This window comes from Phocoena sinus, chromosome 6 (assembly GCF_008692025.1).
Source record: "Phocoena sinus isolate mPhoSin1 chromosome 6, mPhoSin1.pri, whole genome shotgun sequence".
Taxonomy (NCBI): domain Eukaryota; kingdom Metazoa; phylum Chordata; class Mammalia; order Artiodactyla; family Phocoenidae; genus Phocoena; species Phocoena sinus.
The window spans coordinates 31,022,010-31,040,081 of record NC_045768.1 but is presented as its reverse complement, the minus strand read 5'-3'; the positions used below and the strand labels follow the sequence as shown (position 1 = coordinate 31,040,081).

General features: G+C 42.0%; 1 protein-coding gene across 3 annotated transcripts in view; it reads left to right on the top strand.

Annotated features, from left to right (window-relative positions):
• Positions 1-18,072, top strand: part of PLPPR1 (phospholipid phosphatase related 1) — a 370,056-nt gene that overhangs the window by 311,212 nt on the left and 40,772 nt on the right. For all 3 annotated transcript variants that reach the window (XM_032635155.1, XM_032635154.1, XM_032635156.1), the window contains exon 3: positions 10,724-10,912. In XM_032635155.1, the coding sequence (XP_032491046.1) occupies positions 10,724-10,912 (189 nt within the window). The remainder of the gene's footprint in view (positions 1-10,723; positions 10,913-18,072) is intronic.

The following is an 18,072-nucleotide window of genomic DNA, read 5'->3' as shown; positions in this document are numbered from 1 at the left end:
ATAAAATTAAAATAAAAAATAATAATTTTTTTTTAAAACACCGATCATTTGGTCACTTGCTCATATCCTTGAAAAGCTAAGAACTCCTTCATCTTTAAGTTCCTACCAACTAGCTGAAGGATTTGGCACATAGTTGGTGTTCATAGTAGTTTGCTGACTTCTAATGATTCTGCTGAGAAACCTTAGATTATCACCCAAATCAACTTAGTTTGTTAACAAAAAGCTAGTAGGTGGGACTTCCCTGGTGGCACAGTGGATAAGGCTCTGCGCTCCCAATGCAGGGGGCCCAGGTTCGATCCAGGTCAGGGAACTAGATCCCGCATGCATGCTGCAACTAAGAGTTCACATGCCGCAACTAAGGAGCCGGCGAGCTGCAACTAAGACCTGGTCCACCAGATAATTTTTTTAGGACTGCAGCCATTTAGACCATAGGGATCATTTGCAAAACTGCTTCCGTCCACCTCTCTTACTAAGTAAGTAAATAAAATGTGCATCAACGTCATCCAGGACTTGCTTTTCAAAGACTTCTCTTGACTCCTCATCTCATCACTCTCATTTTCCCACACATGTAACATCTACTGAGCTCTGACCTTCCCGGTCTCTGAGTCTGAAGCATCCCTGAGGAAGGGCAGGGTCAGTGAAGGCCAAGGCTGGTGAGCCTCTCAGGTCAGAGTTCTAGGCTTTCCGCTCTACCAGCCCCTGAAGTTAAGGAGTAGCAAAGCCTTGTTGTAGGACTTTACATTTGTCCCCAAACAATGTTCTCAAACATCAAAATCATTTTGAATTTTTTTCTGCTTTCTCTAATATTAGCTATACCTGCCAGTTTTGTGTCACTATACATTTAACATTCCTTATATGTATTCATCTGTGTCTATGAATTAAAAATATATATATCCCTAACGGCAGAATATCAAAGAGAAAATTTTGTGGCCCAATTTAGTTTGACATAGATCCAATAATAATCCCTTCCTCAGTGTAGCTGTAAATCTACCTAAAAATATTATCATACACTCTACATTTCTTCATATCATTCACTAATAACCAACAGGATGCTGGAGGATGGAAACACACACACGCAAAGACAAGGTTATGGTATTTGCATTTGTTCTTTAAGGAGTGGCCAAATAGGGAGGTGTAGTCAGCCCAGGCTGAGAGGTAGACCATTGTATTTTCTGCTACCTGAGGAGCAATGCCTGATGGGGTTTCCTGGGTTGGTCTCTATTCAAATGGCAGGCTTCTCTCCATTATCAAAAACATGAGTGGAACAGAGCCCAGTGTGTTAAAATAGACAGAAAATTGCTTGATTTATCTGAAATACTTATCACTGAAGATTTTGGAGTAGAAAGACACAATCATAGCTGTGCCTCAGAATCATAACTCTTTAGTAGCGGGGTAACTAATGGCATAAAGGGGTTGAGATCTCAAAGGCAGCAGGAGCTGGTAGGACAAGATTTCAGTAGTGTAGATGAGAGAATATGGAGGCCTGCATAAGAACATGGCAGTTGGCATAGGAAAAATGAGATACACAGGATGGGCACTACAGTAAGAAAGACATGGCAGCTGACCAGGTACGGGGTGGGAAGAACAAGAAAGCTGGAGGAAGTGTCTAAGATGATGTTGAGATTTCTAGCCTGGGTGACTGAGGAGATGTTGGTTGGATTTACCAGGATAGTGAACTCTAGAGAAGTTGCACATTGAGGGGAGGAGACATGCTGAATTTCATTTCAGACTTGTGGTATTTGGAGTGTCTGTGGAGCACAAGGTTGGTGGTCAGGAGAGTAAACAGGACCGAGAATGATAATATGAGGGTCAATGGAATCAATATAAGAGTGGAAGCCATAGAAAGATGAGATCTCCCAAGAAGAATACATGGAAAGAAAATGAAAAGAGGGGAAAGGATAGGTCCTAGGAGAGCACTACAATTTACAGACCAGGTAGAAGAAAAGGAAAAATGAAAGGAGCCAGTATGGTCAGAGGCAGGCGAAAGTAGTGCTCTTAAATACCAAGAAAGGAAAGTGATGGGGGTGGTGATCAGTCAACCCCCACTCTTACCCCAGAGCCATGTCAAGAAGCATTGAAAAGGACAAGTGAACAGAAATCAAAGAGTAAGAGAAAGGACTGAGCACTTACTAAGTAGGCATTAGGCTAAGCATTTTACAGGCATCATCTCTTAATGCTTAATTGACACCAGAGGTTCAAATCCTGGCTCCACCGTTCACTAGTTCTGTGAGCTTGGATAAACGTACTGTGCTTTAAATGAGGGTGACTCATCACCTCACAGGGTGGCATGAGGATCGTGTAACAGAAGGCATTTCAAGGTATGTAGTTGGTTATGTGGTCAATGAGAGTCATTATCATCATTCCCTTGGGTTTGCTTTTATGCTATCTGTCTCCCCCACAGAAATCCCCATGAGCCCAAAAATCATGTGTTTTGTAAGTGTTATTTGTTATTCAGTTTTGTCAATGACTGAAAATCCCCAATGTCTGCAAGTAGTAGGCACTCAATAAATACTAGCTGAATAACTGAACAATCTCATTTCATCTGCATATCCTTGCCTATGGGTACACCTTTGGTTCTCCTTAAAGAAGGAATGAATTCTCATATACATGCACTGGTCCATTGTAGGTTTTTCAATTTTCACAGGAGGATGTCATTCTTAACCACACGTTAATTGCCTATTAGTTAAAAGATCCCGGACTGAGGGGGAAATGGAGAGTTACTAATCAATAGGCATGAGGTTTTAGTTAAGCAAAAGGAAGAAGCTCTAGAAATCTGCTGTACATTGGACCTATAGTCAACAATAACATATGGTACTAAAATATTTGTTAAGGGGATAGATTTCATTTTAAGTGTTCTCACCACAATAAAATAATTTTTTAAAATCTTTCATAAAATACAAAAATATAAGACAATCAGTGATCCAATACATTGATAAAAGAGGACCGATTACTTAGTATTTTATTTTTATTCCTTCATACCTTGAGATAATATCATTTGCAAATAGCAAGACTAAGAATACTTTGACTCTTGAAAATTCATATTTGTGGAAATAAGATGCTTGTCAAGAAGCATCATTTTATAGATGGAAAAACTAGTTGATTATTCAGTCCTGGCTAATGCGATGACTTCATATTCTCTTATGTATTTTAGTGCATGTGGTATTGTTTGCTTATTCAGAAAAATATATATATTCTACTTAAGTCTTAATAAAATAACAGCTAACAGTTATTGAGTGCCTGCTAAGTGGTTTTGATATACTTAATCATATAGTTCTCACACCACTCTCGTGAGAACTCATTTCACAGGTGAGGAAACTAAGGCATAGACAGGTTAAGTTCAAAGACATACAGTAGTAATTAGTGGATTTGCGATTTGAACCTACGTGCCTTAGGCACTAAAGTATAAGAAATTGCTTATGATGAGACAAGTATCTAATAAAATCACATTTTATTGAAGGATTTTTAAATACAACCCATAGTAAGAAATATATTTCACTTTGTATTATACATTCTCCCTCTGCCTATATGTTACATACTCAACAAAAGTTTCACATAAAAACACTTGTCCTTAGGATTGGGAGTTTGGGATTAGCAGATGCAAACTAGTATATACAGGATGAATAAACAACAAGGTCCTACTGTATAGCACAGGGAAATATATTCAATATCCTGTGATAAACCAAAATGGAAAAGAATATGAAAAAGAATATGTATATATGTATGACTGAGTCACTTTACTGTACAGCAGACATTAACACAACATTGCAAATCAACTGTACTTCAATAAAATTGAAAAGAAAACACTTGTCCTTACTATGTATAAAACTCTAATATATTCAATTTTATTCCATTCTTTTTCACTAAAAAATTCTAGTTGAACCCTACCTTGTATACATTTGTTTCACAATCAACTAATGGTTTGAGACCTGCAGTTTGGAACACCACAATAAGGGACATATATAAGACACAGTAACACTAAATGAAGCTAATAATAACTAGGGATGACGTTTATTAAGCATCTACTATGTGCCAAAATAGTGTCATTGATATTTATGTATAATATCCTCAATTCTCATTACAACCCTGAAAAGTAACTCAATCTTTTTTCACAGAAGAAACCGGGATGAGGAAAGGTTAAAAGATTTGTCCTACAGAGAGTAGCCTGAGCAAAGGTTCCTTCCGCTAGTCTACTCTAACAATAACATTGTAGTATTATTAAACAATGAAATCCATGTTTAAAAAAAGATGCAGGTCTGTATTTCACTAGCAGGAAACTTATTAAAAGGCAGTATCTAATTCACTGCTACCCAGTAGTTTTTAAAAACCTAACCTGAGAGAAACTATAATTAGTTTCTCTAATTAGGAGTGAAGAATATATAGTCTACCCATTCTTTTAGAACATGCTTACTATTATGAGTCAGATACTGTTCTAAATACTACACAATCCTCATTTAATCCTCATGATGACCTGAAGAGGTAAGTGCTGTAGCATTATTAGCCCCACTTTACTAACGAAGAAACAGAGGCATGGGAATTTAAGTCACACACCTAGTAAAAGCAGAGCAGGTTTCCAGCCTAGCAGTCTTAACCTTTCATTGTGCTGTATCTCTCAAGTTCAACCTAGACCGAATCATAATCTCACACTATTGTTTTTGTGCATTTAGCTTTGATGTGATGTCATTGGCCTATGTTGAGTTGATATGAGGTCCCATATAAAGAACAGCACCAACATACTCAGTATTGTCATTGTTTATCATGTCCCTTATGAGAACTCACGATGAATTCCTATCCAGTCACTATATCAGAAAGATTCTACTCTTCAACGGCTGGTTGGTTTTTATCATATAGCTACTGTGAAATGTGAAAATGACCAGTATTTCTTTATTGTGTTGACTATTAGACAACTTATACTCAAGGATGTAACTCCTGTCTCCATATTTATTTCTTCTTCTGTTCCAACTGCTCTTGGATGCTTGCTTACTTTATTTGGTGGAAGTTGGTATAACGTCTTTTTGGAACAAAATGAGAATACATAAACATGCCTCAGTGCATATTTATGAATTATTATTCACCTTCATACAGATGAAATTGATACTAGGAGACATTTGAATAAAGTACTCAAGTCTGTAGCACATAGTTTAGCCCTTAATATTATGCTGACGTATTTGTAAGCTGCTTTTCCCAGGCTGCCCAAGTTTGTGTGGAGAAATACATCATAATTATAGTAATCATCCTAGCTTCACCCGAGTTGTGTGACCTTAATGCAATTCATGTAATCTCTCTGCGCCTGTTTCCTCTTCTATAAAATGGAAATAATATATGTACCACATAGAAGGTGGCTGGGCAGAAGAAGAGTTAATTTATGTCAAGCGCTTACAACAGTTCCTAGGACACATGCATAATATAGGTCATCACCTTTACCGTCACCATCACGTCCCCCTCCATCTCCTACTCCTTCCTCTTCTCCTTGGATCTTGCCCATGTTGTTTATGGAGAACTTTCAGCCCCTCTCAAAGTGTTATCCTTACTTCTAAGGGGGGGGGGGGGCCAGGGAGGTCTCAGGTGTTTCCACTGTCAGTTTTCTCAGGTGCTTCCCCTCTAACTTACTACCTTGTTTCCCACTTCCATCAGTGCCACTTGAGGGTTGCCCAGCCCAGCCCTTTCGTGCAGCTACTGACCCTTGTGCCTAACATGCTTCCTCAATACTGAACAACATACAAATCTTTAACGTGTACTATCCCCTGGAGTCCTAAGACTTTGCTTCTGCATCACAACCATGCCAAATCTTATCACCTAAGCTCTCTGATGCAGCGTTCCTTCTGCTGAGTTTCCTTTATCCCATCTCGCTATGGAATTGAACATATGTCCTTGAGGCTTAGTCAAAACCAATATCCTGAACACGTGCCACGCTGCCCTCTCCATCCCCTTGCCCTCACTCCTTCTCCACGCAGGAGCCCCTTCCCTTGTTCTCCTTCTGCCAATACCCATCCCTCACCAAACCCATGCAGCCATGTATGAAACCCAGCTTGGGATCAGCTGACACCCTCCTACAGATCACTGTCTGTTTCCTGTATTGGCGAGCACTCCCCACTTTGCTTGATCTCAAATTGCTTGAGGTTAGAGAGCACGTCTGAGAATTCCTCGCCTTCACAGCACTTAGTTCGGAACTGAACACAGAGGCGGTTTTCAGAAACAGTTGTTGGTTGACTGATTAATTGGCATTGGTCTTGATAGCTCCTGGCCAGACCAGAATAAGAAAGCTCTTTGAGGAGGGAAACATTGTCTCAGGTAGAGTGACCTAGCACCCCAGTTTGTTCAAGACTACCTCCATCTTAGCACTGAAAAGTCCCATGCCCCAGGAAACCCCTTGGTCCTGGGCAAACTGAGATGGTTTGTCACCTAGCTCCAGGAGTCCCCAGTTCAAACTACACCCTTTACACTCCACACCAGATACCAGTCCTCTCATTTCCACGTCATGTGTCTGCCCCTACATCCCTGGACACACATACATACTCACATGAGTCATAGCACCATTTATCTATCCCCTGCTCTCCCAGCTTGTATCCTGTCATAAATTAGTGGTCCACAATTGCTTCAGACTACCGACCAAAGAAAAACGTACTTGTCATCTCAGCCTCTTCTCTCAGCTTTGTGACCTCCCCACTTATCCCTCTGTGACATTCATTTTTCTCCAATCAGCAGAGAACCTGGGTAGAAACACAGTACTCTCAACTCTGAGAGGCTGGATTTCAGGTATTGCTGGCTTCTGCCTTCTGAATCTTTGTGGAATGATCAGGATTTAATGCATTTTCATATATCGGGTTGTCATTCTTAGAAAGCAACAGCTGAGGAAAATCCCTGGTACATGAGCTCCTTCTACCTCATTATCTCCCCACATCCATAATTGCTTTTTTCACACTAATACCGTCAACCCTTCCACCAGCACTTGGGTCCAGCACAGCCTCACCATCTGCTCATGTGACACCAACATTATGGCCTCCCTCCATGCCTCCCTAAATGGGGCTGGAGAAGGCAGCGGAGATGGCAAGTGTGCCAGCTGGCACGATTGACACAAACCCAGACAGTGATGAATCATGGCCCAGGACAGGGCAGAGGAAGGGAGGACACCGACGGCTAACTGTGTGTCATCAGTGCTGCAAGGCAGAGCTCTTTGCTTGTGGAGGCAGAATCAACGTGCTGTTTCTGTTCCTGCAGTAAATGCATAAGCTTCTTTTTAATATATGGTCGCAAGAGAATGTTCAATAGAAAAGAAACCTAGAAATCAAGATCCAAATTGTTCTATATTTGCTTCTGTGCATCTCTAACTGGTATTTTATTGAGGACTCTCCAGGGAGCTTGAGGATGGCTTTAAAGTGACAGGAAGGGGTTTCTGGCTGCTCAGGGGAGGAACCAAGGCCAAGGTGAGTCATGCTGATGGGTCAGTTCTGTCCCGTAGGCTGTGGAAGTTCCCATCTACCTCTACCACCCTGCGTCTCCAAGGTTCTCTGTTCTTTATGCCCTGCACTTGATTCATTCATTCGTTCAGTTCTCTCTGAATGCTGTTTCCATAGTTAAATTGGCCAAGCAGCTCTTCAAGATTTTTTCTATGTATAGCAAATTTAGATATATTGACCTTGGCTTTTTTATTGTTACTGTTGATTATGATGTATTTGATGTTAAGACAATTCTGTTTTAAAAGTTTCTATTCTTCATTTTTCTGAGTCGTCTTACATATATATACACATATATACATATATATAATATATATACATATATAATATATATACATATAGATCGTATATATAGAGATCATACATATACATATATATACACACACACATTATTTTGCTTTCATTTACTTCATTTTCACCTTTTTCTCTTTTAAATGGAAGTGGTAGCACAAATGTCCCTTGTAAAATATAATATTCTTCCTCAACAGAGGAAGCTAGATGCCGTTTTTGTTTTATCCAGAAAGCCCCCATCGATCCTGCCTGTTCTCCAAGCTTATTTCTCCTAAGGGCTGATGAAGCTGAGAGAGAGAAATATGTTTCCTGCCACATGGATGAGATACAGAGAAATCAGATCAAGGCTGTGCAGGAGACAGAAACAGCCCCAGAGGCAGAGCCCCCAAACTGTTGGAATCCTAGCGTTAGCTCCAAAACATCCGGGTCAGCTGGCTAGGTTCCCTCCTGTCGGGGTGACTCAATTGACTAGTGCAGCACAAAAGAAATAGAAACGTCATGGCCTTGACTTTATAAACTAGCTACTAGCAAGAGCGCCAATCAGTGGGGCAGCTTGGGAGCACCTATCTCTCTTTCCTATAGGAAACATCCTTATCCAAGTCTCTTCTCTGTTGCTAAAGAGATAAGAAATAAACAAAATGCTTGAAACAGTAGAGGTGGCGGGCATGAGCATTGGCAATTTACACGTGCCAATAAACAACTTCAGGCACAGAGAAACACACGCGAATGTCTAGAGTTTACTGGATGGTCAGAAGTTGTGCCAGGAGGTCCACCGGGGGAGAAGGGGTAGAAAATGTCAGATAATGGAACGAAATCCTCGTAGAGCCAGGAACAAGTCATGTGTGAGAGAGAGTGACTGCAAAGTATGATTTGGAGCCTACCTGGAGATGAAGGTGGTGATGGATACAGCCAAAAGGTAAAGACCTTTATAACAGGATGGTTAGGCGTTTGTACTTTAGACACGTTAACGCTGGAGATACTCGAGGCTTCTGAACCAAAGAGGAAAGGCTTCTAACCAAAGAGTTAGAGAAAATGGAAGGTTGAGGGAAGATTTTTTTTTTTTTTTTTGGTTGGGGGGTGCCACACTGGGTCTTCGTCGCTGTGCGCGGGCTTTCTCTGGTTGTGGCGAGTGGGGGCTACTCTTCTTTGCAGTGCGCGGGCTTCTCATTGTGGTGGCTTCTCCTGTTGCGGAGCACGGGCTCTAGGTGCGCTGGCTTCAGTAGTTGCAGCATGCGGGCTTGGTAGTCGTGGCTTGCGGGCTTAGCTGCTCCGCAGCATGTGGGATCTTCCTGGACCAAGGATTGAACCCATGTCCCCTGCGTTGGCAGGTGGATTCTTAACCACTGTGCCACTAGGAAGTCCTGAGGGAAGATTCTTAATCCAAATGACCCTTAAAGAAAATGATGCCTTCTGCTAGAGTGAGGAGGAATTGCAGAGCTAACGTACCAGAAGCAGGTGTGAGAGAGTGGGCAAAGTTCAAGGCTCTGCTTCAGTGTGGTGGCTAATGAAATGGATATGAACGTGGATAAAGACGCCAAATGGTGCCTCTCTGCATTGAAGTTGAGCTACTTTGCCTCTCCCCATAACTCTCCACACTTTTGTGTATGATGCGATTTTGATGCTGTGACCCAGGTGTTTTGCCCCCCTAGGGATCAGAAAATGTGGGATTCTAGTCCTGGGTCTAACACTAACTAGCTATGTGACCTTAGGTTAGTCATTCCAGGGCTGGAATAAGAACTTGAGACTAAAACCTAAAGGATTATGGTTTCCGCCTCCCTGCCCCTTATGTACTTCCAGACAGAAACAATTTTTAAGCCATAAAGGATGTACAAAGATGCCCTACCAAGTTCTGATTCTTCTCCCAAAATGATTACTTTGATACTTTTAAACAAATCAACATTTTAAAATATTTTTCCCCATTTTAGTTTCCCTGCTTTGCTGGTTGTCAGTCTAAGGACATGTTTGGTTTCCCTGTTAGATAATCCAGCTGTCGTCGGTTCTCCTTGCTGGGCCTCTGTTTTCTCATCTATGAAATAAAGATTTTAGGTGGGAGGATCTCCAAGATCTTTTCCAGCTTAACTTTCTGTAATTTCGTAACCTCAAAGACCTCTTTTCTGTCTACCTTTATCACCGTCTCATCTTGCCATTTGGTGTTTCCTAATGGGAATGAGAAAAATAATGGCATTTCCATACTCCCCCAACTCCTCATACCTATTAAAGGCTACATCTAAACCTCGGTGAGTATCTGGGACATTTCTGAATCAAATGAAAGGATAATTGTGTCCCTTTTTGTGTCCAAACCTTATGAAGGATATATGTCTATAATAAGATGTGATCATCAGTAAAGTCCTTTACTTACTGGTAGAAAGCATTTTGGAATAAAGGCAAAATCTTTTTGGAAAAGGATAAAAGTTATGACTGATATAGGATACCTGTACAGTGTTTTCACCCACACCGGTAGTTTAGGTTCTGAAGATTTCCCTTAACCTTTCTAGGCTTCAGCTTTCCTGTTTGTTCATTCATGCATCATTTACCTGCCTCTAATACTTTATAATAAAGTAAGTCTATCTCTAACATTTTATGAAATTGCCCACGAACAGATCTCACCCTACATCTTGCCAATTCATATGCCACTATCCTTTGACTTTTCACCTCTGTCCTGAATGGCAGTATTGCCTTGGTTCCCACGCATCCCCTGAGAGGGGCGCAGCAGAACCTGGGTCTCTCTACAAGCCTTGCTGTGGTCTGCTTCTCAGGTGGGAGCTGTTCATTATTTTCTGGAAGGTTTATGTAACAGATGATACAAGGCAGACAAGTAAGCACATACTCCCTGAGCCCGAAGCCCATGGAGCCAGGCACGCACACACTTGCCAATACCAATACAAGGAGAGCTGCTGGGTGATGGAGGGAGTGTGCTCTGACGGGGGGGCACTGCTCGGAAGTCCTGCTAATGTCTCTGTGTGGCCATGCTGTATTTTCAGCTTGTCATCATGGCTGGGACAGTGCTGCTTGCCTACTACTTCGAATGCACTGACACTTTTCAGGTGCATATCCAAGGATTCTTCTGTCAGGACGGAGACTTAATGAAGCCTTACCCGGGGACAGAGGAAGAAAGCTTCATCACCCCTCTGGTGCTCTATTGTGTGCTGGCTGCCACCCCAACTGCTATTGTAAGTACAGAAAAGGATTTCCTTCTTTACTGTTGGATCCTAAACAACATTTTCTGTCTGCCTTTTCTCCTCTTTCCTCTCTTCCTGGGCGTTCACCAGCAGCCTTATCAGGCATGCCCCGTTTCAGCCCAAACAGAGTGAGTAGAGCTGTGCATAAAATCTCATTAAAATAGGTCTTGTCTTTTATAGGTGGCTTTTGCTTTTTGGTTCCTGAATTTAAATATATATACATATATATTTTTAAAAGAATGTCTGAATGTCATACGTATATATTTTTTAAATGAACAGGCCTGAGTGGCTGCCATGTTAAGAACAGCTACTGTACTCTTGAAAAAATATGCTGTGCGTTGTGTGTATTCAGAAGAGGTCTTGACTGTAAATGCTGGCCTTGATACAAAGCCTCAGTCAGAGTGGAATAGAATCCCCCAGGCCTGTACCTCTTGCTCTTCTGACTGAACTTCCAGAGAGGCCAGAGATGAAAGAAACCCCTTGACCTGAAGTTTGCTGTGAATTGTTCTGGGCGGCTCTGGCTCTGCTCACATTACATCACATTCAATTAAGTTGCAAATTTACTGTCATCGATTGCATTCTTCTCTCTCAAGAGGCAAAAAAAAAAAAAAAAAAAAGTGGCCAGACAGGCCTCTTGGGAGACTATTTCAAAAGCATAAAGCTCATAGATCCATATTGCCTGGTAAAATGATTTAGCATTCAGACATCTTAATTTGATTTTAAAAAAAATGACTTTGTGAGTGTTTTTAAATAAACATTTCTGTGTCTGAACATGCTACAACGTCAGATTATTTGGGATGTAATTTCAGTTATTATTTCCTCCCTTTCTCTTCCAAAGCTGCCTCCCCCCCAACTCTCCCTCCTCCCCTACCTGCCCTCTCCCACTCCCCTCTCCTTGGAGCAGTAATAAAAATACCGACTCGCATGCTGAGGAATGTACTGATTGCTCAGACATTCAGTTCGAGTATTGTTTTCTATGCAAATGTTTTACTTGCTTTAAGATGAGAAATAGAATAGGATTTTGAGGAGGAAATAATATGGACATAATGAGTCGTAGTACTTTAAGTTCATTTTGATCATTGATCCTAGACTTGACAAGCTCCCCCTTAAATAATAAGGCTACCATAGGAATTAAGGTCAGCAGTGATAAAACACGATCTATCACAGCCGTTAAAAACACATGCTTTGCAGTCCGACCTTCCAGGGTTCACATCCTGTCTATGACTTCAGGCAAGTCACTCTACTGTTCCCTCCCCGCAAAATGGGGATAACGTGACTGCCTATTTCACAGAGTTGTCAAGACTTAAATAAGATGCTTCATACAAATGACTTGGCACAGCGTCTGTCATGGACTAAATGGTTAGAAGTCGGGGAAACAAAGAACCTGGCTGGAAACCCATCTTTACCATCTTCAGGATCACAGACCAACTTCCTCTCCCTGCAGAGGAGATTCCACTGAAACCCTGGTATCACCTCCTCTTTAGAGTGATGGGGGATGTGCCCTCTCCCAGAGGAAGGCTGATCTCCGTGTTCCTCTTACCTTTCCCTTTTCCTTTCTCACCAGCCCAAGGACTAAGAGAAAGCATAAAAGACACGCTTCTAAGTACCTTAAAAGGTGACACACTTCACTCCTCAGATAAAACCTGGAGGCCACATTGGGTTCTATCTGTAATGGTTTAATGGCAGCTCTACCTAGTCCTAGAATTAGTCTGGAATCAGGTCCTGGTTTCTTCCTGTCCCACAAACATATCATTTTCTCATGTACTCAGACATAAATCCCTGAGTGATCCATTGACTAACATATTTTCCTGTCTTCTTCCCAGTCCCAGGAAACATCATTGCCTAGGTTCTCTTGCAATTACTTTTTGTAATTATAGAGAGTTTTTTCCCTTTAAAAAACAAAAACAAAAAAACAAAGACACATAAGGAAAGCAAGGGAAACAGATCAATAAAAATTATGAAAAATCAGTGAATCAGAAAACAATAGGATTAATAAGTAAAATGTACAACCCCCTGGTTAGTCTAATATACGAAAGGCAAAAGTTAAAAAAAAAAGTCAAGAAAAAGAAAGAATATATAAGCAAAAATACATAAGCCTTTAAAGTCTACACTGTAGTTTTATTTAAATTGTATATTCAATTCTATGCCAATACATGCTTACTTCTCAATAAAATTGATAATATTCTACGGAAAGATAACTTACTAACGATGCCTTTAAAAATGTAGAAAAGCTGTATAAATGAATACAAATTTTTAAACATGTCTAAAATTTATCGCACGAAATAGTACTGGGGACACATAACTATAGTATAAATTCCTTCAAACTTTCAAGGGATAGAAAACCCATAGCTGGGCTTCCCTGGTGGTGCAGTGGTTGAGAGTCCGCCTGCCAACGCGGGGGACACAGGTTCTAACCCTGGTCCGGGAAGATCCCACATGCCGCAGAGCAACTAAGCCCGTGTGCCACAACTACTGAGCCTGCGCTCTAGAGCCCACGTGCCACAACTACTGAGCCCGTGTGCCACATCTACTGAAGCCCACGCGCCTAGAGCCCATGCTCCACAGCAAGAGAAACTACCGCAATGAGAAGCCCGCACACCACAACGAAGAGTAGCCCCCACTCGCCGCAGCTAGAGAAAGCCCGCGCGCAGCAACGAAGACCCAACGCAAATATAAAAACCCAGCCAAAAATTAACAATTTAAAAAAAGGATGAAACCCATAACTATGTAAACTGTTCCAGGGCCTTAAAATAAGTGGAAAGCTTTTCAATGCACATTATGAGGTGAGAAAAATATGGATTTCAAACACTTAGAAAGTCTACACCCACAATAGCATCCTCAATTAGGAACGTTGTTGCAGGCAGATAGCAAAGGATTGATAGATTTCTCTACCTGAAAATAAGCATTTCTACCAAAAGAAAAAGTAAATAAAGACTGCAAAAAAATTTTGCAGCATGAGACTCCAATGTAAATATTCCTAATACTTAAAAAGATGAGCTTCCCAAAATAAAAATGAGAAAGGACAAAAATAGACAATTAACAACAATAAATTGTATGCATATAAACATTTTGAAACTCATCAATTATCAAAGAAAAATTATTTTAAATACAGTATTTTTCCAATATAAGTTTGGCAAATGTTTTAAAGTTTAACCCGTGTTGTTAAAGGTGCAGATACTTTCATACAATTCAAATGTAAACTGACATTTTCTTTCTGAAGAGCAGCTGGTCGAGATGTACTGAGAGTTTTATAAACTTCAGACCCAGTCATTAATTCCATGCCCTGAATTTATGTTAAGGAGATAACCAGAGTTTTATATAAATACAAAGACTTGTATATAGGAATGTTCATGTCAGTGATAGTTTTAAGAGTGGAAGGAAAACTTGGCTAAATACACAGCACTAGAGGATTGTCTAAACACATTTTGGGCAGTCATGTTTCTGGGAAACCTCTAATAGCAAAGAAACATGCTTGTGATTTAGTGAAATGATTTTTATGAAGGCTAAAATATTGTATATAGTATTGCAGATAAAAGTTTTTCTCTTCTATAAGAGAATTTGAACTTCCCTTAGTTTTCTAGCTCTGTTTCCTTAGAGAAAGATATGTATCAGCTGTGTTACTAGGCAAAATTAACCCCTGATTGGTGAATTGCATCTGGACTCAGAGAACTATAATTACCTGAAAAGGTGCCATGCTGTGACTTCCAAGTACAGTGACTCTGGACACTGGGCATGTCCAGTGTGGGCACTTGGAAGCTATGTCTGTGGAGTTGCTATACCATATATTGACTCCTATGGGACATGATGAGTCTTTTAAGCTGGTGGCTCCTGCGTCCTCTGATATGTCTGCAGTCTCCTTGCAGCTGAACTGTGCTGGACCACTGCAAGGCCATGTGCTAAAGAAGAACATGTGGTGCTGCCCTGTTGGCAAGCTATCGTTCCTCCCAAGTGGACCAGGGCCAAATGAAGCATGTGATTGTCTGTGGGGCTGAATATTTAATGGACCCTAACAAGACAGCATGTGTGTTACGAGTACAATCGCAAATTTATAATTACACATAAAAGACTAGTAAGAAATAAACTAAAAATGTATAGCTGTTATCTCTGAGTGCTAATGGTACAGTCTTTTTTCTTTTGTGATATATATATATGTTTAAATTCTACATCAATGCAGTATTTTCGAATTGAAAGATATATTGTTAAAACATGCCAGTTCTTCTGACATAATTATGAAATGACCAATCTTTAATAAGACTTGAAACTAGCGATTCTAATAAACAAAAACACACATGGCCAAAAAACAAAACAGAACTTTATGATGAATTTTCTCTTCTCTTTGGGTAAAAATGATAGATCTTTCATTCTAAGATTTTCAGCAAAAACTCTTCTTCCGCCTACAAATTTTGATCACATATCTTCCACCAGTTCCTTTTCCCCAAAGGACACAAACTGACATGGGGTCAAATGCTCTGATGGGAAGCCATGGGGATATGGCCAATGGATAGTGAACTGAGTATTAAGGCCCTACAGTTCTACTCTAGTTTTCAAGTATGGAACCCTGATTCAGCCACTCCATTCCTTTGCTTCTCTGGGTGAAAAATGTGACCAATAATGATGGCAGCCCTCCAAGATATGTGCTGAGGAATATTCCATAAATGATGATGGCAAGAATAACATCTTTTAATTTACTTGTATTCTGCAGTCTTTGCCTACTTTATCGTCACAGCATCCCAGTGAAATAGAAAAGAGACATCCCAAAGAACATAGAGAAAGTTTGTGGTCCAATTCCCTTTTTTTTTTTTTTTTTTTTTTTTTTGAGGTACGTGGGCCTCTCACTCTTGTGACTTCTCCCGTTGCAGAGCACAGGTTCTGGATGCGCAGGCCCAGCGGCCATGGCTTATGGGCCCAGCCCCTCCACAATACGCGGAATCCTCCCGGACCGGGGCACGAACCCATGTCCCCTGCATCGGCAGGCAGACTCCCAACCACTGCGCCACCAGGGAAGCCCCCAATTCCCTTCATTTTTGACTCTGAGTTCATTCAGGGGGCCAGTTGTTAGCTACGTTACTTGTAACTTGAGACTTAGCTACATTAAATGATTTGCTGAAGGTCGCAGTTCTGTATGTAATCGGACAGTTACCCACCCATTTGGTTCTACTTTTATGTTCCTCCCGAATGAGGGGCATTGCTAGGAACCAGCACTGATTACAGCTGATGGGTTAATGGCAGAGAGCTGAGTGACCTTGAAACTCTGCTGTGGTGCTTGCTCTTCCCCCCAAGACCTGAAAATAAGTGAGCAACGGCGGGACAGAGAGCAGAACTCCCCGGATGCTCAGGGACATCTCCTGGGAGCAAGGAGCCGTGTTTACTTCTGCTCCTTCCTGGAGAGATATGGGGTATCCTAGAGCAGTCTTTTTTGGGCCACTTGAACACGGATCCCAAGTGCCTAGCTCAGCACTCCCCCTGCCCCTGAGTGTGCATCCTTCATTATCCTCACACTTCAGTCATCCTGTCTCAGGCCTGATCTGTCAGGAAAGGGAGGGATCCCAGTTGTGGCTTTGCCCCCAGTAATTGTGTGACCTCTGCTAAGGCATGTTCCCTCTTTGGGTTCTATTTCTCATCCGCAAAAGGTGGGGTTGGGCTAAATGATCTCCAAGATCTTTCTGGTTCTAATATTCCTTGAGAGATGAAAAAAGAACCTTCTAATTGGAAGACGCCAAATGTCAGATTCCCAACTCCCTAGGCTCTCGACTTTCTTTCGGGAGTTCAATCTGTGCCTGGCCAGGCGTTTCACAGAATGGGTGTGTGTGTGTGTGCGTGCGTGTGTGTATGTGTGTGTTTTTACTCCTTCTTAAACCCATTTCCTATTTTCCCTGTAGTAGAAAGAAGGCAAGACTCCTCGGGGGTGACTTATATGACACAAACTAATGGCAATTCTCAAAAAAGGTAGTTCGACCTGGACTCGTCCTTGGTGCTCTGTGTATTCTCTAGCACAGGTGTCCCCAAACCCCAGGCCGCGGACCGGTATCGGTCGTCAGCCTGTGAGGAACCGGGCCGCACAGCAGGAGGTAAGCGGAGGGCGAGCCAGCGAACCTTCCTCTGCCGCTCCCCATTGCTCACATTACCGCCTGAACTTTCCCCCCCTCATCCGTGGAAAAACTGTCTTCCCCAAAACTGGTCCCTGGTGCCAAAAATGTTGGGGACCACTGCTCTAGCACATTAACCACAGAAAAACCTACCACCCTAAACTGCCGTGTGTCTGCAAGGATGGGTGCTGCTTGCAGGGACACACAAGAAAGGCATGAGGGAGAAGACTGCCGTGGGTCTGACCTGTCATTTCCTATTTCTCCTTTCGTGCTTCGCTGTCAGAAAGGATCAGCAGCATATTGAGGCAAGGCCACACAGGAGAAAGCTGCGCAGGGACTTAGGAAAGGTTAGAGCTTGGGGGATTTACTGTGTCCAGAACGATTTAGCCAAAAGCGTTGGCCACACGTCCAAGAAACCGCAGGGTGCATTCTGACCAGCGTGGAAACCCTGGCTAACAACTGCCTCCGGCCCCCTGAATAAACTCACAGACTCCGAGTCAAAGGCAGAGAGCCTGTCTGGAGAAGAGGATTTAACCCGGTGGAGAATCTGATTGACCCTTATTTTATCTCAGCCCCAGCACCCCAGGCATGAGAAAATAGCTAGTAAACCTTTTTTTGGCCTCACAACAAAGTGATGGGAGTATTTAGAACAGAAACAGCAGAACGTTCGACACCCAGCCTGAGAGAATCGACACAGCTCACAGTGTGTGCAAGTGGGCACGCGCACACACACAAGACTCATCTAGAATTTGCTGGGAACGGAAGAGACAAGCATAACTTGATAGAAAGGCACAATCTGCAGGAAACTGCGACTCTTCACCTGGGCGTTTCTGGGCCATAAGCTCTTGCAGTGAATACGAAAGCTCAGTGCACAGCGTGGATCAGAGAGCGGGCCCCGCGTAAATGCACATCTGCTGCCTGGCTGGCGAGGGACGCAGCTGCCAGAGCAAAGGAGACAGTGTGGGCGCCTGTACTGAACAACCTCATCTGTTGAAACCCCTTTTTAACACTTCATCATTCACATCTTTTTCCCTTTTGCACATTATCTCATGACTTTTTTTTTTT